The sequence below is a fragment of the Varroa jacobsoni genome, unplaced genomic scaffold (assembly GCF_002532875.2).
Source record: "Varroa jacobsoni isolate VJ856 unplaced genomic scaffold, vjacob_1.0 scaffold_148, whole genome shotgun sequence".
Taxonomy (NCBI): Eukaryota; Metazoa; Arthropoda; class Arachnida; order Mesostigmata; family Varroidae; genus Varroa; species Varroa jacobsoni.
This window is the reverse complement of record NW_019213050.1, coordinates 128,631-150,910: the sequence shown is the minus strand read 5'-3', so window position 1 is coordinate 150,910 and position 22,280 is coordinate 128,631. Positions and strand designations below refer to the sequence as shown.

At 43.2% G+C, this 22,280-nt stretch overlaps 1 protein-coding gene across 5 annotated transcripts in view; it reads right to left on the bottom strand.

The window, feature by feature from the left end:
- Nucleotides 1–22,280, bottom strand: part of LOC111269477 (serine/threonine-protein kinase DCLK1) — a 93,121-nt gene that overhangs the window by 3,060 nt on the left and 67,781 nt on the right. For 4 of the 5 annotated variants that reach the window (XM_022849127.2, XM_086972100.1, XM_022849118.2 and 1 more), the window contains 11 exons: nt 6,492–6,716; nt 5,850–6,136; nt 4,691–4,856; nt 2,973–3,146; nt 2,636–2,766; nt 2,309–2,486; nt 1,725–1,870; nt 1,343–1,585; nt 801–964; nt 512–679; nt 109–367 (listed from right to left, as the gene is read on the bottom strand). In XM_022849127.2, the coding sequence (XP_022704862.1) occupies nt 109–367; nt 512–679; nt 801–964; nt 1,343–1,585; nt 1,725–1,870; nt 2,309–2,486; nt 2,636–2,766; nt 2,973–3,146; nt 4,691–4,856; nt 5,850–6,136; nt 6,492–6,651 (2,076 nt within the window). In that variant the 5' untranslated portion in view covers nt 6,652–6,716. Of the gene's footprint in view, nt 1–108; nt 368–511; nt 680–800; nt 965–1,342; nt 1,586–1,724; nt 1,871–2,308; nt 2,487–2,635; nt 2,767–2,972; nt 3,147–4,690; nt 4,857–5,849; nt 6,137–6,491; nt 6,717–11,839; nt 12,191–22,280 lie in introns of those variants that run through there. The other variant, XM_086972095.1, reaches the window with a different exon arrangement.

The window sequence follows — 22,280 nt, the reverse complement described above, 5'->3', positions numbered from 1 at the left end:
AGTTACGCAAACAGCCACACCAACGTACATTTTATCATTAGTAGTCACTCTATCTATTATTTTATCTAGAAAATCGGGTAGTACTGTTATACTAGGTAGGTCGCTCACCGTCTTCATCCAGGGATGCTCCAGCATTTCTTGTGCTGAATAGCGGCGGTTAGCGTCCACCTGTAGCATCTTCTCAATGAGATCCCGTGCCGCCATGGACACATGGTCAAAGTAGGGTGGCAAGAACTCAAACTGTCCTGCAAGGATCTTATCGAATAGCTCCTCCTGACTGTTATTATCGGATGCGAAGGGCGGAAATCCGCAAAGCAGAATGTACAAGATTACGCCGCAGGCCCAAATATCAACCTTAAGGCCGTACCTAGAAAAACGTAATAACCGATAATACCACTGTTAAACACATCACTGACTGAAATGAGGTTGTTGTACAAATATTGTACACTACATCGTACGATATAAATCACAACATTGTGTACAATAACAATGGAGGAACTGAGGTATGTACCCAGTTTCGGCGAGTATTTCGGGTGCTACATAGGTAGGCGTCCCGCACACCGTAAACAGTGGATCGTCGTCGCGGACCTCAACTGCCAGACCAAAATCGGCCAACTTTAATCGCATTCGATCGAATTGCGTTTCTGGCACGACGAGGAGATTCTCCGGTTTGATGTCCCTGAAAAAGAAATGCCAATAGCTTTGGAAGTACAGCAAAAACGCATCAGCCTGTAACATTCTTAATAAGCGGCAGTCATATTTTTTAACGCGAGTCACTCTCGAAGTTATTAAAATTTTACCTGTGAACAACGCGCTGTTCATTATGGAGATATGCAAGTGCCTGACCAAGATCCGTCATCAGATCAGCAGCCTGCTCCTCACTAAACTGGTTCGCCTGGCTAATCGCGTCGAAAAGATCGCCACCGGGAACCAGCTCCATCACTAAGTACAGCTCTTCCGTCTCCTGTAATACGCCATTTATATAGTAATGCAATTCAACATTGCTTGTTGATCAGAGGAAAAACGCGCATAATTGCATAGATACGTGCCATTTTTGCCATCGGACGGTGCAATCAAACATCTAGGAAAATGCTTGAGTAAGCTTTATATCGAAGAAATGTAGCGCTTTGGTAAAAATCGCAGGTCTGTATGAGGTAACTATCATTAAGCTTAACCGCAGGCTATTATCATACGTGTTAGCGACCGTACCAGCCTGGTGCACATAAATTCGAATTATTTCATAAGTGAGGTGTTCAATAGATATGTTTCAGTTTTCACACGCTTATGTAGAGATTCAATAGTTCGGCGCAATATGCGTATCACGTATTATGAGTTCACTGACCGGTGAGGGTATCTGCTTGATCAGCTGAACGATGTTCGGATGTCGCATTCTCTGCAGCACCTCGACTTCACTGCGTACTAGCATCTCTTTACCGCGGCATTTTGTCTGATCGATGACTTTCAGTGCGAACCACTTATCTGTTGACTTCTGGCGGCACTCATATACCGTGGCGAAATTGCCATCGCCAATCTTATTGTGAATGTCAAACTCTCGTGTCACAGAAGCTGGATATACCGGTGAGCTCTACGAACAACAGGAAGGCAGGTAGACGATTCCAATTACTAGTTATTGTCTCATCTTTCGTTACGTTACAGCATGACTAAATTTGAAACGAACATTCTAGTTAGCTAAAAAAACTCGTCTGTTAATGCTTGATCCACACCTGATCTCGACTCTTGCGCACGTCGGCCGACCCGTTACGTCGGTGTTCCTTTGTTTCTTTATAACCTTCCTTTTCGTCACCCTTTAACGGCCTGCCATAGAACCGTGTCTCTCGGCGCATCTGCGAGCACGCCAATTTGCGCGCCTCTGACAAAGTCAATAAAACGATCCTATGTTATTAATAAGTTGCTTAACCAGTCCAAATTTAAAGTTGTAGAAGCAAAACATCTACTCTACGGCGCTGTAGACAGAATCAAAACGCAAATTTAAATTACTCGATCTCGCGATCCGTCATGTATAGGCCACTAAAATCTACCAACGGATGGAGGAACAACGAGAGTGCACGAAATCATCGATTTGAAGATGAACAATAACAAATGAAACAGTTTCAAAATACACACAAAAAACAACAACATTATACCACGATTAATTCAAGAAAACTCGACAAACCTAGGACGACCAGAAAATTTTGGGTGACGTTTAAATTCAATAGCGCCAAGCTCGCGATTTGGTTGAATACTGCGATTTCGTCTATCTATAAACAGAAGTCAAACAACAGGCAGGGAGATAATTGAAAACACGAACCATCAGTGTCGAGGACGAAATCATCTACGGATGGAGTTTCCTTTCCGAACGCGAGGAATACATCATCCGGGGAGGTGAAGAAGTCTCCCAGCGCGATCACAGGAGCTCCGCTTAGTGAAAACACTTTCCGAACCGCTCCAGAGTCAAGCTGGATCATACGGCTTAAATCATCCAATACCTTAAACGATTCGCCAGTAGTCACAAAAAACGCTTGATATTTTCAACGCCCACAGGAAGAGACGTCGAGGTACAATGAATATGTTTTGCCTCGCCAAACACACGCCACACCCTCGCAATATGATGTAATCAATAAAATCGACCCTTTACCTGTTCAATCGTATGAGCTGTCCTTTTATTGAGAAGCAAGCGGACAAACTTGCGAGGCTTGTTTCCGGCTCGCAAAACTCGAACGAGACGCGGCCGGATGACACTGCGATCCCTCGAGCAGCCATTACTCACTGGTGAGAAATCAGAACAATGTATATTAAAACTAGAGAAAGCGACAGCAGTGCTGAAAACTTTATTATTCATCGAATAGATATCGTGGTACCTCACGTGCTCCAGTGCTCGTGCGCTCAAATGGGTTTATCGAATCGAAAGTGGCGGTAGTGCAATTCTATTGCCTTACATAAACACAAGCATTAGTTGTTCCTGTGGTACTCACCACTGAGACCATTTTGAGCCGGTTGATGTGACCCACTGTAACGAAGGCTGCGATCGAGGCTGGGATTGTTCCTCGCTTCCCCTACGCCAGCCAATTGAAAATGGCGTGGAGTTGACAAAGATGCATAGTCCATTGGAATAAAGGTGTCGGTCGATGAAACTACGTAACTATCGCCTGCAAACAGAAGACAATTGCGCAAGAGACAAACATGTCGGAGCGTGCTACCATCTGTCGCTACACAATCCTAAGCGACACGAAACGGGTTCGCGACTGGCCTCATGGTTACAATCTAATACGCCCACAACACGAGGCGATGTGTTTCTAGATGACGCGATAAATACTACACTAATAGCATCGGTTAGAAAGGGCAACAGGCGAGTATATTGTTCAGAGAGAGAAGGCTTAACAACGGTCCAACCTTCAACTTACGCAGTACAATACTACAACTTACAGTACGCAGACAGGATCCCTTATGCGATCTCCTAATATAGCAGTTAACCCTATTCGCGTTTTAACTTTTAATTATCCGTAATGCCTAATTCACCGTAATTATAATGATCATAAGGTTCTAGTTCTACAAATAAATAATAACTTGTTTTATATAGATTGCATTAAGTGTATTAGCTAGGCCAGGCTCACGATTGTTCAACCGATCATTCATTAAAATTTTTCTTGCTCCATTTGTATTCGAAGCGCTCTTCGATCCTCATGTGCTTCTAGCTCCATACCGATAAACACTCGCGCTTGGAGATGGTACGATCAAGAGCAATCTGTCCCGTTGCGCTAGCCGCGCTTGCTACATCTGGCCCTGTGTACGTGCCCGCCCACTCACTGGTAGCACCAGTAAAGTAGCTTTAGTGCTACTAAGGCCTTCCGGGTATCCCGGAAAGCTTCTGATCTGGCCTCTCTGATCTGTTCAAGCTTAGCGACAGTCTCTTTTGCTCTTCTTCTACTACTGAACCGCTGCTGGTCGTTGCTGCCTGTCCATCGAGACCTTCGGAGCCACAGGCATACGGTGGCCCAGCTTACGTTTGGCTTAAGCTCGACTTTTCTTTTAGTTATTCTCGTCGTTTGTCTAGGTAAGACCATGCCTTGCCAAGCGCCTCCTATCCTCATCTCTAATAATGTGCATCTGGCCCACGTTCAGTGCCCACTACTGGCCAAGTGCAGCTGGCGCATTCAGATGCTTCGGATACATCCCGACCGGCTCAGACTCCTATAGATGGTTTAGACGGAAAGTATTCAAAAACTAAGCTACGAATGGAATGCAATCTTCTTACCAACAGGAAATATCGACCGACCCGCTGATTGACGACACGTCGCGTCCTCAGTTGCGACGTATACCTGCCGCTGGCACAATTACTAGGGTTAAAATATTGTTATGTACGTATATGTATAGGAGACAGTGCCTCGGCAAGGCTGTTGCCCTGTATAAGGTCAAGCGACCTAAGATGTAACAACATGGTCCAAGTAATTGATATCAAGATAATATGTATTAGTTTTCGATTCGACTGTACCCTGTAGCTTCGAAAAGCAACACGATGATTTAATGCTTAGTGACAATACAAATGAAACGTCTCCGGTGTGTATAAAAGTAAATTTGTGTTTATTACAAATTTTACTAATAGCCGTAATAGTAATTAATGATTACAATGACGGTGACTAAAATGATACTGATTGTGATGAAAATGAATTGATAATAAAACGATCCTACTTGCCTTCCTCGAAATCATCGAGGCACTTGATAGTTTTTCCGTCGCTCAGTCGGAACACAAAGCGGACTCCAAAAGGTAGCGAAAGTGAATCAGTGAGTAACCGTGTCAAGTCGGCAAAAAGAGAATCCACACAACGAGTTTTTTCCGCCGACAGGGCATACATGACGGCCTGTAAGCAAGTGTCCTTGTTACATTTCCTTCGTTCTGTTTTCTTCTACCAAAAGCTATCGTACCGAAGCCTACACGAGAGGCACGCTTAGCGACAACCGATAATTTTGGAAACTTAGCTCTATCGCTGTTTTTTTGTAAGGGAAACGCAAAACACCGTAAGATGGTGTTAAGCGGTGATAGCGGCCTAGGTCTCATAACTCGTAAGACGCGTTGCTTGGACTTGTACCTAGTATTTTCCTTATTTACAACTGCCGCTGTTTTAAATACCATTATTCAAAAAAGTTTTTTCTCGTGTAATACGGAAATATCTGACGGTGAAGGTTTTTCCTTCTTATTAATTTTATCTTTTTTGAGCGAACGCTATTACGGCGTACAGAATCCGACTTCCGAATTGCATACTTATTTGATACTTCTACTTTAATAGCACAGATTAGATAGGCACCTTGAGAAATGCCAATTTCCGGTTAAACTACATCCGTGAAGCCTTTGCGACATCTTCTTAGTTGGGCCTAAGTAAGACTATTTGATATGGCAGTCACGCGTTACTGAGACGAACCAAAGTTCAAACACATCAAATTCAAAATTGATTGTCAAACCCTGTCAGTACATCAATTATGCGCTATTTTTGCCACTTTCTACTAAGACATGAGATAACAATACATTGAAAGTTCTCATGGCATGCTACGCCAGCCAAACTAAGTGTTCGATTCTCCTTCAGTCAACAATACCGCGAGTCACCTCGATCGGCTTTACCGATGTTGTTTTGCGTTAACTTGACACATTTTCATGTCGGAGTTTTTCATTCTACAAATAAGTGGACGCGGTGAAGTGCAGATCGAAACTAATCTACACCTTATTGCGTCTACTTTTCGTCGAATATTGACTCAAGTTGAAAAAATGTTTGAGTGAGGCTTATTACCTAGCTAGCCGTATAAGATGAATGGAAATGATCTGATGCTACTTGTTTTCGACAATCGACTCTCGCACGTACCCCCTTGAAACGGTCGCCGTTTCTATAGAATTTGAGCTTCTTAGCCTTCTTCTCCATCCAGACGTTCTGCAAACTCTGCCGCGAAGCTGAATGGGATATTGCGTATGATGAATTGGAGTGACCGATTGGCGGTAGCGAGTTAAGCGCCTGGTGGCTGCTATGTTGGGGAGTTCCTGGTGCTGGCGTACTTCCTAAGAGGAGCGAAGCGACTCCGCAGTTTGGCGAGGGCGTAGATGAGCTCATTGAACAAACCCCCACGAGCTGATCCTCTACAAGCGTGTCTGCACCTACACAGGGGTAATACATAACGCGGCATTAACGCAGGAGTATCAGTCAATTAACTGGGATGGCACTGTATAATATAAATAATAGATAGACTCAAATAACCAAAGGTAGACTAAATCATACGTATTCGTGCGCATACGAACGAGAAATTCGAGACTGCTTCAAGAGGCCCTTCCCTGTGCCACTGTGCTTTTTAGTAAAAAGAAATCTGCTGAATTCGTCTCTTTTTTCCTTCTACTACAGGAATTACTGCGCAGTGCTTCTGTAATCCCAGGGTTTATGACCATACCGGTCCTTCGGTTACCTGCTGAAGATCCACCACGACCTCTTGGAAATGACAATACAGCCACTACTTACCAGGTTGCGATCCGGCCCTTTGGTGCCGAAGAGTCCAGAAGCCGTTGTTGCTTAAGGCAGACTTTGGTGGCGATGGGGCAAATGCCGAAGGAGGCGACGCTAGAGAAGGCGTCGGGGGCCCAACGGCAGCCTCTGCCCCGCCAACCGAACTCAGCGTCATTTTAGTATCGTCGGACGCCGAACAGCCGACGGACACAGTCTGAAAATGTCGGCCGTTGTTGACACCTGAAGTGGATGAAGAAATAACACAAATCATATCTAGGCTTGCTGACAAGTTGTGCTTAGAATCAAAAACACAAAATACAACTGAATAGGCTATTGATATTGCCCTACATGTGAGCGTTCTGCGATGGATTAGGCTCACTCATACCGATAGCATCCCGAGCATTTTCAGTGATCACTCTAACTTCGTTCTTATGTTTATAATTGTTTATGAATATGAATCACGCCAATTTCCGCAAACACTCTACGTCCGACTGCGCTGTGGACGGAGCAATTTGCCGAATTTATGAGCTCCATAAACAAATGCACATGCTATTCGTTAGGTCGTTGAATCGTCGTAGTTTCTCGAATGTTAAATGGCGGATTGCCATGGTCGCCCAGTCGTTTCTTCATTCGAATATTACGTAACGTGACGTTGTCTCGTTCTAAATACACCACGTGACAACCATTGCTTAAATATAGAAAAACGGTCACGGCAGCAACAAATAGTTCATCCTCGATAGAATGTTTGGGCCGTTAACTTTCCTCTGAACCCAAACACGGCATTCGTCCAACGTCCGATTCAGGGATCTGCTTGCTTACCGTAATATACAACGGTAGAACAGCTCAATTCGATGACTCACAATTCGGTGCCATAACCCACCCTTAGATTTGTTTCCATCAACTACCCCGAGCTCCTGTGACTTTCACAAAAAGTGTTTACTTTGGTGTGACTGATGCTCGCTGTGATGTCACTGTTAGCGGTGCTGAATTTTGTGCTAATGCTGATGGCCGTGTGGTGTCACTTGAGAATGTAGTTATTTTTTTTTTTGCTTCATTTTTGTCCGTCGCATTTGCTTCAATGACCGCGACTTCCTTTCGAATATCTCAGTATATCTAGCTGAAGTTGTCCGTAAGTGCCAGCAGCGTCTCCTAGATTTTTCTGTGTGAAAAAACCGTTGAATTCGAATGTAGATGAATTGTTTAGTAGCAGTGTTTGTCGGCCATCTTTCCTTCCTTCCCCCCAAACAAAGTGCCGACAGTAATAAAGAAAAGAAAAGAAAAAAAAAGAAAAGAGGAAAACCATATGCGTTCAAGCTGCTTTTCAGCGCATATTCATCGAATGGGCAGCTCGAAAGATAAAATCGTTATCACGCATATATGTGGACATAGCCGGTAAATGAATAAGCAGTCCTATTCATATGAAACGTTATGCCTATGTCAGGCCGTCTCTACTTTATTACTAAAGCATTTCTGTTATAAATAGTATTTGCGGTGCTATTGGCAGTCACCAAAATCAAGCCATAATTGTAACTGTTTGTGCCTTATGTAATAGTCTGTCATCGTCGTTCGCTAGTGTCAATTGGCTTTCTTATTGCTGGCAATAACACTACGCGGTTCTCACATCAGGCTACCCAGGACACATGGTTCCATTTCGGATACAAAACAGTCTCGGGAAACGACGACGCAGCTAGGAATAAAAAGAATACCAACAAACAGAGCCTACAAGGCGTCGGATACAGTCACTAGCAGTTAACGGAAGTCTAGCTGAGAATTTCGCATCCTTTAGCAAAAAGGACAAGTCTTGCCAGCGTTGCTCCTCCTGACAGATTGTTAGGTCAAAATCGACTCGATAGTCCATCGTCAGATATAGACGCAGTAGTGCCAAGTCGATTGACTTGCTGTGCCCTAGCTTCGTACCGCCAGGTCGCGGTAGATACTTTCTATTGCGGAAGCTAAGCCTTGTCTTTTTTTGGTCGTAAAGGCTCATCGAACGTCGTGCGATAATTTTCGGCCGCCGCATTCATCACGACCTGCTATTTTCGTACCGTGATTAAAACGGAAGCAAAATTGGGTCTGGTGCTGCTGCTGCTGTTGCCAGTGTTATAGGTGCAAATAGGGCAATGTCCTTGAGGGCTTCCCTTCTATTGCTCATAGCTAGAGGTTGCTTTTATCATCCGGTTGCTCGGAAACCCCCAGGCGGTGCCCCGTCCTTAGACTACGGGACCTCTAGCGGCTACTTATTCCCCGTGCGATCTTAAATGTTCCTTCGCTAGCAGCGGTAGCGACAGCACTATTTGACACGGCAATAATGAGAAGCCTTCAAAGCAAAGAAAAAAGCCCTTCGCAGCAGCCCCGGTCTTTTCGTCTGTCCCGTGCTGCTTCTGGCTGTGGTAGCAGAAAAGGCAACAACAGCGGCCGCTGCAGCAGTTCGAATTGGCCCCTTTCACTAGGACCTCCCGACTGTGTGGCTTCCCGCGAATACGCTTCAAGCGTGTTTTTTTTCTCCAAGCCGCCATTACCAACAACAACCGCTGGGAAGCTCGTGCGGGTGTTTGTTGCCGGGCCAACAACGAATCACAGAATAATGCATGATGGCTACAACGTAAAGCCAAGACGCGTTCAATCGAGATCAGTGAAGCAAAAACGGAAGAACTGTGCAAATTCTACTATACCAAGGGGATAAAATTAACTTATGGTGGAAGTTTTGAACCACAAGTAGAAAGAAAAAACTTTGAAAAAATGAGAGGCAGGTTTGAGGCGAACGCATTAGCGAAGTTCGCCGTTGTCCGCTGATTTCTTAAAAAAAAAAAAAAAAAAAAACTCATCAAAAACATCTTGCTACAGTTCACAGTAATATTAACACTACACTGACGATACTAACTAATTCTCACCACTAGCAAAGTTACTGCTATAAGCGTTTTAATGATTATATATACTGATCGTGTAATAGATTAAGGTATTGCTTGTTGAACAAGACAAAATCCTCTTACTCGCCCCATTACTGTGACCTGAATTAAGGTAACCGTTAGTTAACGAAACGTGTTTTTTTTCTGTAAGCAGTGACTTCCGTTATGCCATTTAATATAACTCTATTCGCTATTATATTAGCAGGATAAACACTCAAAATGCGAGCTCACAGAAACACACTCCAAGCCGATAGTTCGCTTATGAACAGCCTCTTGATAACACTACATAGACATACAAACCCATTTAGATTTCTACTAGCAGCGGCAATCATAGACACATTGAATGACAATTCAGGATGTCATATAAGGAGTGCCTGTAAACGCTTTTTCTCAACCGAATCTTTCAACGTATCTCCGTTGAAATCGAGACTTCTCCAAAATGAACAGTAGAGAAAGCGGCTTTTTCGATCATCCGATCTCATTACAACATTCAATGGACGGCAATAGAACTTGATGATTCTAGTAAAGAGTAACGTAATCTCTCAGTTGCTATAGTTTTTGAGAACTTTTTTCTTTTCATTAGTATTTGCATGCGTACACTTATTAAAAAATTTGACCCGTTCTTGTCAAAGTTCAGCTTGCTCTGTAGGGAAAGTCTCTGCTACTTGTTTTTAGCGGTAATATATATATATATAAATCTGCAAAAAATCCGTCAGTTTACAACAGCTGTATGATCTTAAGCTAGCTAACCGAGACGAACCTAGTAGTCTAGATTTAAAGTGCTATTATAGTGTTGGCAAATACTAGAAAAGATTTCTGAAACTTCGAATGATTTACAGACAACACGATCAATCTATGAGGTTCAATCATGCACTAAAATGATTACGGAAAGTTCGTTCGAGGTCGTCCGAATCGACTTCGATGAGCAAGAGGATAGCAGCAATAGGGTTGACGTGATGAAAGGCTTATTCACCTCCAAACGATCTTTGTGTGACCTTGATGTGTGAAGATTTCATTTCAGCAAACCAAGATTCCCCATCAAAATTATTGCAGAGACGATCTTCAAACCAAGTTACCCTGCTGATGGCAAGAACGATGGACCAAATTAATCTTGTACTACTATTTGTTTCTTATAACGTCTGCTGTCTCCCTGTTTGGTCTAAAATATGCACTTCTCTCGTGCAAGAGGCTGTTCTTCTTTCCTTCTGGTCATATTTGAACGCACGTCAAGGAAATCTATCTGTTAATGTCGTCGGCGGCGGCGGCTTACCGTATAGGAATGGGGTTCAACATGCTACTAGGAGGCGAGGATGGGTAAGGACATTAGATCCATAAGCGTACAGCCAATTCCGGGTTTGCCATTTACATCACAATCAGCATAGTACTTCTGGCAATATGAATAATATTAGTAATAGGTATATTGTGAACATTGCGTAAAGTAACGCTGAAACTGGCAGTAGAACTTCGCAATAAGCAGCGCGAATAGATGACAATAAGCCGCCTGCAAGCGCTTAAAAAGCAAACCGCAAAAATTTCAAGTAGTTTCAGAGAATAAGATGGTTGCTCTTAGGCGAATATGTCCTTTTTCTCGGGCAAAATCTGAGGATTCTCCCTGTATGGAACAATCGTACATACTGGTAAGACTCACCTATTCTTACGATAGACAAAGTACTGAGCAAAGTAAATATACCGCACGCACGAACCCCTGCTCCATCTGTGTAGTAGATGGTAGGCAAGAATCTCTAAAGCATTACTCCATTGACGAATACTGGGATTTACTTCGTCTAATCAGAACAAGTATTCGGAGAGGTGTCATACCTTTTTGGTAGTTTTTGTCTCATTTTTGTTAGGCTCTGTTCCGCCTCTGATGATAACAATAATTTACCCCAGCCTTCATTGTCGCTCACAACCTCTTCTTTATTTTGAGTGTGACCGTTACCAAGTGTCCACGCGGATATCTCTGACCGCTCAGCTACAAGTCTTTGTTTTGCCGATACATAGAAATAACAGGATCGTAATGCTCGATTCCTATCCACACAGGACGACTCCTACCACAGCAGAGTACCATTCAGCGATGACAGGTTCCGCTATGATTACTGATATCAACCCTTTCTCCCTTTTTATATGGACCTGACCTGTTGATAGTCTCGATATGGCCTGCCACTGACGCCGATTACGCTGCATACACACATACTCGCAGTTACAATTCGTAGTATCGCAAAGACATCCGGGGTGTCTGCGAAACCGAAGTTGTCAGGGAATTAAGAAGGAAAATGAAAGCATAGAGGCACAGCAAGTATTTGGATCTTTCTAGGAAACTGAAACCCCAGGAATCCCAGGAAAATCCTACGACTAACCCGTTGTTATGTCTTCAGCTCCCATTGCGTGCCGCTTGCGTCTGATTACCATACTCGGTGTAACATTGTAGCTACTTGGCTGGCCCGTCCGTCTGCTCACCTCTTCTCCTGTTCCCGTGAAGCTGTCGATCTCTGAAGTAGCGATTCAGCCGCAGAAAGGAGATAGTCTAAAGCTGAAAGGCGCAACCGGATTCACACTGCGCCAAGGCTGGATCAAAGGATGCTGGTCTTGACAGCCCTCAAGATGCAGAATAGGCAGTCAGAGAAAAATACGTGATATGCCGCTTACATAGTAGGAGAGACAAAGACGCTTAGCTAACTGATATGAGCGGCCTGGCGCGTCAAACACCACCCTTTTGCTGGTTGCTAGCTGTAAAGATAACAAAGATCTTACTGCTGCCTCTGACGGTAAACGGCCTGGTTGCTAATTAACTTGACTAAACACAAAAGAAAAGCTGGGTGTATATTAAAGTTTATGTTCTGCAAGAGATTCTTATCTAGGTGTCCCTAAAGATAAAGGAGGAACCTTTTCAACTCATAGAGAACCAACGCAAACTGCTGTGAAACTTCGAGTGTCTTGAAATTTCATAATTCATTAATTATCATTGAAGAGAAATTACTGTGACAGTTTAACTCCGCTCGTGCTTATAATTGGCCTGATTAACACACACGTTTTGTCGGTGCGTAAGTTAGCTAAAGACACATCATCGCTCAACTTGCTGCCTTTTTTCGAACTTAACTTTATTGCGTTTAATTCTGGACAGAAGAAAAGAGAAACCTTTAGCTCCTCTGAGTCCTATCCTTCGTGTGCGTCAATAAATTCGGAACAGAGGAATATAATTCACAACCTCCGGCAATGCCTTCAAATAGGCAATTTACTTTGTAAAAACATTAAAGATAAATTCTTATAATTTTAGTGTATATTTATAATTATTGTTCATCGATCGGTAGGCCCTTTTTAAAATTAGGCTTTTCGTGATTCTCGATGGCGAGCAGTACATGATGGCGTGCGCGCTCGTTCAGCTTCGTTTAACTTACAGACTAGTCCGGTCCTACTTTTGGACTGCCTCATAGCTTTCGCTGTGTAAGTCATTCGTAACTATTCGATGCCAGTTCTCGTCTTAGCCTTTAAGACTGCGTATGCCTGCACCGCGATGGCGTCCTGCTGCTTGACGCACTCCACATGGACTCCTTCGTCACCGATGCCTTTCAATCCCTTCTCGTCGGTCTTGCCGTCTGTCTCCTCTCTTAGAAAAGCAAAAGGTGACCATTGAAATAATTCAGATGGTATGGCGCTATTCTCTGGTTTACCCTTAGATCGTTGCGTTATCCTTTATAAAGCTGTACAACAGCAGCTGCACGACCCAGGCCCTTAATCACTTCAACACGAATACACTATCCTTCACTGTGGCATTCTGGAAGGTTTTTTTCGTGTTGTACTCGTCCACTTACTCTGTGGTGTTCCTTTGTTGTCGCTTTGTTACTGTTGTCTTCACTGGCCATGCTGTACTTTTTCAAATTTCGGTTCCCGCTAGGTTAGCTTGACACGCACATGAACCCGTACTCATACAGTTCGTCGTCGTCGTCGTCGTCGATGCCAATTCCTTTCTCTCGTCTGCCGCACCTCTATCCAGAAGCGGGACTGGAATAACGCCGCCATCGTCACCGAGATTTATCATCCAGTTTCTGCAATTCTCTTTTGATGGGCCAACTGCCATGTGGGACCTGCCCACCTGCTGCCACCCCAAAGCTTCTTCCGTATCTTTTCATCTACTTATTGCTTTACGCGAGTTAAATGCTATCGTTGCTCCTATACCCACGTCTACGGGTGTTCTTCCAACGTGTACAACATTTTACAGCTAAGTTCGACGAACCGACCCCCCAGGTTGGTTGCTTGTGTCGTTGGCCCCGCTCGTTCGCCTCCATCTGGGCGCCCGGTCTTCGGAGATGTCTCCTGCCCACCTACATCCGTTTCCTGGATTTCCGCTGTTACCCGGTTGAACTGCACCGATTTGGTAGATGCTTGGAGAGACGGTTACACAATCACGTCTCCCGTATTCCACATCACTCCAAGCAAGTGAAGGCTAGTTGGCAAAAAGCCTGCTTTTGCCTTGTTTGTATGAGGCCGCGACGGCAATAACAAAAACATGAGAAGTGCGTGGAGAACATGAAGGAGGAGGAGGAGGAGGAAATGGGAACACGGATTACACAGCGAATGACAAGTAACAAGGAAAAAGGACAATGACTGGGTTGCGGATCGTCGCCGTTTTGCTTAAAATTACAGTAGTGCTATTTCGAAAGGGCTGTTCTCTTGGTCGGTGGCTTTCAGAGCCTAAATATTTAAAAGGAAGTTACAAAGCGAGAGAATATAGCTAAGAGCCGACCACGGTCAAAACATGGTCGTTTTGCAGGTGTTTTCAGAAATGTCGTAGCTTAAGTGATGATCCGCACAGTATTGACTGAAATACGAGTGTGGCAATGTAATACGTCTACCATCAACGACAGGGAGAATAACACCAAACACGCTAACTACGGCCACCTCTTGTCCTTCGAATAAAACAAGTTGCTTCTTTAGGTAATGGTTTGAATTCTGCTTGTACGCAAATACGTTGAAATATCCTATTATACTGAAAACACTACGTTTTCACAGATCTCTGTTTAGCTCTGAAAATCACCATTGTCCTGCCTAGATCAATGTCTCAGTGTGAAATGCTAACACAGGCCACGTTCTACGTCGCGATTTTTTATGTTGCATAAATGTTGTTGTTGTTGTTGGTGTTATTACCGCCCTCGACGCTACAGCTCTTTCGCTGCTTGTCCCATTTATCTTTATTTTGTTTCATGACGCACGAACCTAACCTGTTATTCAACCCGCTGCTCTTTCCTCAGCCTCTCAGAGGCGCAATGTTTTACACTTGCGTCGAAGAACATGAGGCCAACCGCTGTATCAGAGGTCGCTATTGGTTCACCATCAGATCCCTTGCAAAGCCTGATAGGGTATTCGTCAGCCGCACGACCATCACACACTCCCGTTTACCCGATTGCCTTCAGTGTAACATTCGTGTCATTTAGCCACGTTCGCTAGCTGCTGAGACGCCATTGGGCTATCTTATTACAGTGAACAAAAAGTATAGAAGAACGTCTATATATTCGCCAAGTCACAAGCTAAGTTGCTAAGACGCGTGTTTTGTAGTAGACTTGCGTGATTTAGTTCTCTAAAAAAAAAAAAAAAAAAAAAAAAAAAAAAAAAATTGTGCCCATGGCCTGCCAACAACATGATAATTGTACTCACAATAATGTTGGTGTCTATTCAGTTAACGCCCCAGAAAAAGTAACTTGACTTTTCATCGTAACTTACTCATGAATACCATGATGTGATAAATATAGTTATGTACGTAGTGCACGCTCTTTGTTACTCATATTCTCCTTCAGCGGCACAGTTGATAGATTGTGATCTGCCCTTTTTCATGCGTCATGTTTGGTAGGTAGAATAGCGATGAATAGCCTATGTTACCTATGGATGCTAGGATAGATCGAAGCCAGCTTGCCCAGACAACATCAAGCTACAAGCCAAGATCTTTAAGCCTTATTCGCTTGAAATCAACTGCAATACGGATGCACCTTCTGTTGACTTCTGATAAGGCTTCACTACCGACGCCCCAAAGTCGTACAACTTACAATCCCCGAGCACACATGCACACACACACAGCTACAAACAGAAACAATCCACATGAACCCCTGCCGCGTAATATTTGAAAACTCATTCATTCTCTTCTTTTGTCATAATTCACTGACCTATACTTCAACCTGCTAAAATCCAGAAGCACACGAATTTCAAACGATGCTTGCCCCATAACTCCTGCTTTGCCCTGCCCTACTCTTGCGCTCTCTCCCTACAAGAATACCTAAGCGGCAGCTGAACCTAAAAGATCATAAAGCGGTTATTTCGATTCCCCTAAACAATAGCTCCAGCAAAAGCAACGCCGCCCAGTCATTCACAGGAGGATTTGACTGTAAAGCCAGTAGTCACTTAGCCACAGCAAAAGCCATCGGTATCATGGCTCCTACTGAGCGAAGGTGGAGGAAATGTATCGCTGATTTTGCTCACCACAGAGAGGATAAGGCCCGCGGTCGCGGGTCGCCGATTCTACTAGGGAGAAAATTCCGGCTTCACTCGCAAGTTTCGCTGCATTGTGAAAGCCGCGAGATGCCCTTCGTCACCTAACCGGGAACATATAGACAGATGGCAATGTATACTATGAGATCTACAGTATTGCAGCGATCGTGCTGTTGTGTACGGTCCCTTATACACTAAAGGCGAAATTGGCTGGGGGACGGTTTCGCTCGGTTATGGGAGACTGGATTTCTCAAACCATAACCAAGAAGGCAGAGACAGATCCTAACAATGATTCAACTTTCTCACGAAAACGTTTGAATCAATAATATATATATATAGAGAATGCTAGATAGATGGACAAGCTGATGGAAGTATTCTCGAGCTTTAATTCGTCTTTGCGACTTAGCAAACAGGTAAAACTTCAAGGAATTTCCATACAGATCTGATAAGTGACATTACAGATTGCCGCCTTGAGAATTCAGCCCCAAGGTCAACGTGCCCGTTCCATAATAAGGCGGCAGCGCCCTTCGTCATTAGAGTCAGTTGGCACGCAGCGCCCACCGGCGGCAAACTCAATAATGGGTTGTTGACGAGTATTCGTTTCATACTTAGCTTTTACGTTGTTTTTGTCACATTTGTATAGTATTTCGTCTATGTGCTTAAATTAATATTGCCAGCGGCATATCTGCTAGACATTTGTAAAATAGCATCCTGGCCGATCTTCGGTACTGTCCAGACTATTTTTCTAAGCGTGGGAAATGGGTTGATTAAGTCCAGGGCACACGATTAGCTCTATGGGGTCCCGTGCTTGATCTCCGGTTAACCGATTCGAGTTTTTAGCATCAACTTACAATGCAGTCACGTTTTATTCGTATGTATGTAGCCTCGTTACCTATAAAATACTTAATAGTATATATACATATTGTATGTATAGTATAGAAGCTCAATGTTCAAACTTGAGTAGACTTCCCGCCTTTTTGTCCTCCATTTCAGCTTCATACATTTAGCCTTAGAAGAGATATTTTAAAAGCAGACGATAGTGGTACTACAACAAATGGAATGTCGTGATGTCATGCACTGTATTTAAATAGCAAATGAACACCGGGATCGTGGCGTTGCGCGGAAAGCGCGATCCTTATCGCAGGTTAGGTCCTCTACAACGTTGATGTAGGACACCAGCATCGACAATCATGGTCGCTGATTGATAGGACAAGCGATTTACTTCACATTTATCTAGAGATGCCTAAAATTTTTAACTGCAGCTCTCAATTTCCTTGATTGTGTAGTTTTACGACTACTATGGTGAAAGACCGCAACTTAGACGTGCGTAATGTCGATAATATTCCATGTAAAGATCTCCATTTCTGTAGTTTTTGAAATATGTTCGTCGGTGTGGCCACGCCCTTGCAAATAACACATTAAATCGGCGCAGAATAACACTGGGCATGGATGAACATCTTTTGGGTCTCACCACAAACAATATTACAAACCTAGCTCTAGCTACGTAACATGAATCTTATATCTAATAAATTTATAATTTAAATACATTTTTATCAAGTTAGTAACATTAAGAGGTTTAATTTCGTATCATAGTATCTGACCAGAATTGACTTAAATGTATTAAGATCATAACCTTGATTATAGACGCCTACATAGAAATGGAATCAATCCAACGTAGCGTAGGCGAACAAGAAATCGCATACTCGTATACGAAAATTGGCATCTAACAGCGATAAACGTCAGGAAAAAAACGTTTCGATCATGAGGCGCCTCGACTGGCCGATTTGAAAAAAAAATTAACAAAAAAAAATCGCAGATATATTAAATGAAAGCAAACCGTACGTTTGTATAAATACTAGTTAACTGACAGTCCCAGCTGGCAAATTCTAACCGCAAATTCTAATACTCCACTTCTAACGCTAGCGTCGGCGCTATAAAGTGAAATTATCTATTGCCGTCATTTGTGTACATCTCATGCCGCGACGTACACGTATAGTACACACTGCACAATCTTTCTTCATTTTTGCCGCTTCCAAATTTGTTTTGTTTGTACTCAAAACATTATAATTTGAACATGCAGTTTATACTTTACGGAACAAAGCAGATAATTATTGATTGTAAACTTTTTTTGATCTCCCATAGAATTCCATACCGGCTATTCTGTAGGCTGTACTGCCTTTCTACAGACGGACATTCAAGAGCAGGGATTATACAGAATGGGCCAATCTAATGTAATTGTCTGTCATCCTTTACGATTAAATAGCGGAGAACTCGTGCACAATAGCAAGACTGTTAGCCCCATAGACAGACGCTTATTGGTCATAGCGTTTTAACAGAAAAGCTGTGACGTCTATCCATGCCGGCAGTAAAACGTCCCGTTTCTAAATTTTCTCACGTGTATGTCTATAGTTTTGTTATTATTATTTCTTAAGTTGGAATCCTACCAAGAACCTACCGCCAGAAAAGACACTTAATGGAGCTACTAAAAAACGTAAGGTATAACAAAAGTATTCATTTTTGCTTGTCGGTGTGTTGATATAATAAAGCTCCTTTTTTTTTTCTAGTTTTCATCTACCCGCGCAATGTTGCCTTCAGTAACGGACAGGCTTGATGCCGTGGGTCGATGCCCCAAGCGTCTACAACCCAAATGCCTGGATATGCAGTGCTCGTGAACGTCAGCCGGATCAAAAAGTGAACGCGAAATACATAGAAGACACGAAATATAGACTATACCATGCAATAGGTAGGAGTCAATTATCTTCGATCAATTAAATCGTAAGGCCAGCACACGATGTTGCGAATTACAGGCTAAAATTCTTATCACAGATATCGATACGTGAGACAGAGATCTTTATGGAAAAGCATTGCCGACTGAACAGATGAGTTACAACAGTTTTCCCATGCCGTCTCAGGCACGTAATAAACGTGGCGACTAAGCTAAAAGCGAAGATGCCGTTTCGTACAAACGTTTCATTTCTAAGCGTTCATGGCTATTATAGTATGAAGAACGACGCGATTCTGAAACGGAAGACGGACGTAGGTACAAAAACATGCAGCATAAATCTAAGCTGATAAAATGCTGACTAAAGCTATCAAGAAATTTTAGGGCATCGTTCTGAATCACCCATACGGCTTAGCGAAGATACGACAAGGTAGACAGCGGTAAGTTGTTGTTCTTGGGGACATGAACCGATGAACAGATGAACCAAATCAGTTAATAATGGCGCCTGAAAGGTTACATATTGACGTAAGTTTTTCGTCAAATATTTTTCTTGCTGTTGTTATTTTTTACGTGTCGACCAAAAAGCGCATGTTGGTTTAGGCACACGTCACCCTAGGGCTATAACCTTGTGGGCATTCGTAATAATTCGAGTATTAGCCAATAACTACATTGAGCTTAATAAGTAAACATTATCTCCAATTATCCATTAAAACATGCCACAATTGTGCTTTATGTAATTTTTGTCTAGAAAATACAACACAATACTTTATCTGACACAGTTAAAAACACACGTATAGGTGAGGTACACCAAATACAGCATTCTAATGCCGTTTTGCTATGGCAACGCTAGTAACGACAGCGATAGCGGTACTAGTAACAGTGAAAGGGCGAATCAATGAACAATAAAAAACAGCTGACTAATACGTTCTTTGCGCCGTACGAACGACTGGTGCCAGTTTAAACCGATCCATTCAACAAACTGAAGCACGATTTATAAGCACGTGTCTATAACTAGTCGCCCCGGCAGGTACAGCCCTTCCTGTACACGAACTAGAGTGCCTTGCCGAGAATGCGGGAAGTCCAAGCTAATCCTACTGTCTCACTGACTCAGACGAAGACAACGGCGATGCTCCAGGCAGCAGCGCCCGCTTCTGCTGGGGTCCATCGGTGAAGGCGCGCCGGGGAGGGGGGGGGGTCTACGGCAACGACAAAACGGTCAAGCAGTAGTAACAATGTCGGCAGTAACGTCAGCATCGACGACAAAACAACGGCCTGCTACCCATCCATTCTATTCTAATCGACTGAACAACAGCGCGCCCTATTCACTGACAAACGTGACAAGTGAAATCAATGTACATATCGATACGCGCAGTTGACTATTCCGAATGGAACTACTATCGAGCAGAAAGGAAACAGGGCTCTGAAGAATAAAAAAGAACTTTGTTGTAAAGACACAAAATAACGCTCCTCTATGTTATTCATTCATTGAATCATTGGTACAGCAGTTTTAACGTCAGCTCGCAAAAAGGCGGCGGACACAACAGGAAGAGTTGAACATGGTAGCAATATTGCGCCTCCGCATGATTTGCTGCTTGTAAGAAAGGACATCGGAGACATAGAGGTACCAACGATCCGGAAGGAATGCCCACGTAAATGCGGTGAGTATTTGTACATGTCGGATAGTGTAAGTTTGCTAAAGACGAGCATATTTCTCAGGTAGATTCGACCCCACTGACATTATAACGACTTCAAAATACAATATATGCCTTATGGGTCACCACTATATTTGTAGCTATGGCCATTATTTTCCTGAACATTGTTGCTATTTTCTGCTTTCGGTGCTAACAGTAGGCTAGCAACTCGGCAAATAGCAAGCTCTACAAACCCTACAAGGATTTGACATTCGCTGATCCCACACAATCCTTTTTCAGTTTCGCGCACAGGCTCGCGTCAGCTATCCGTCTTGCAAGGGCGATATGACCTCTTTCTAACCGAAAACTTTTCTGCACGATATGATTGATTCCGACTGGATGAATCAGGCTCCAAGCGGTGGCCAGCAGCTCGCTGCCATTGGCCGTGCCTCCAGATCAGCGTGGTCCATGTTGCCCATATCGTGAATGTCTGTCTGGTCGATGACGATGATGGTTATGATGGTAACTGGTTTATCTTGTCTCTCTTCTCTCCTACGATCATGTCAGTCTCCCACGTAAACTAGCGAACAAGCAGTAGATGATAACAACGAATAGCAATCGGCGGGTCCGCTGCTCAACAATATCGGGCCGCTCTTATTGCTAGTTTTTTTGATCACATGGATGGTCATCGCGGTAATCATTGCTCCATTGTGATGAAATTATTTCATCGTTGCGACTGGTACTTTGGTTTTTATGCTGGTACCAGTTGATTCGTTCGAGTACAACTACGGAAGCATCGGATAACGGTTAAGATCTTTTACCGATAGACCATCGAGGTGAAATGGGACAGCATGAGACAGTGTTCCCATGAGCTTTTGGAGGGTAAAAGGTTACCTAATCGCCATGTAGGTAGAGGAGTCGAGTGGAAAGAGTAAAAAAAAAAAGTAGCATCGACCGCCGCCTGAAGATTTATGAGGCCATGGGAATCGTTTAACGACGGCGATCAGCTCATTTACTAGTTCTACATTGGTACTCTGCTAAGGAAATTTCTGGCCATAGCAACCAATGATAACGTCTTCATCTTGTGCAAGTCTAAACAAAAATCGTTCCATGTGTATGTATGTGAAGAGAGTTCGCGCAGCTACGTACCCTTGCATATAATACCAGTAAATTGTGGCCAACAATTTGTCAGACTTCTAAGAGACACGCACAAACACCCGAACACGCGGTTAAAACAAATAAACACTCGTTATTTACTAAACTTTGGTGTAACTTCCAGTACCATAGGCGCAGTGAGCGTAAATGCTAACCCATTCACAAGGCCCACATCTAACGCTTAACATCCCAAGAAAACGAACGATTTCCCCGAATACAGCCCGCCTTTCTTTTCGGCCTAAATTATGTCGTACTACTTATCTACCACCTTACCAATGCTACATAATACGAGCTCCTTTGCACAGTACGTCGAACGTTAGCCACCCAGCATATATTCCAAAGCAGCTATTTGTTCATGGCTGTATTTAGCGTTGTTTTGCTACGGCCGATCAACGTACGAAAGGTAACAGATGAAAAATATCATTTGAAAAAATGCGCGCTTACGACGTTAAATTTTTGATTATTGAGTGGAATATATGTTTGAGTAGTCGATCCAGTCTTAAATAAACGTCGACCGTCTTCAGCGATAAAATTACGCCAGCGTGCACGACTCGCATTCTTCTGCATGCTACACGAACTCGTACAGCTAAAATGTATGCGTATGTAACTTATAACAAAGCCCTGACCAGCGGTGGCAGGAAAAGGCTTGCCAATAGGCATCATTGATTAGAAAGAGTTAGGAATATTTAGTCACCAGTTACCAATACGATTGACCACAGAGTCACCGAAACAAAAGTATTTTCATATTATATTACCTAGTAATAAGCTAAAGAAGGTACGTATTGAACCAAACGTCAAGACATTTTCCATCTAATAACATCAACATGGAGCTTGACATATTCAAGATATTGAAGTGACGAGACAGATTTTCATCTATAGATATACATACAATTCTACTGGCTAGGGGAATACATTA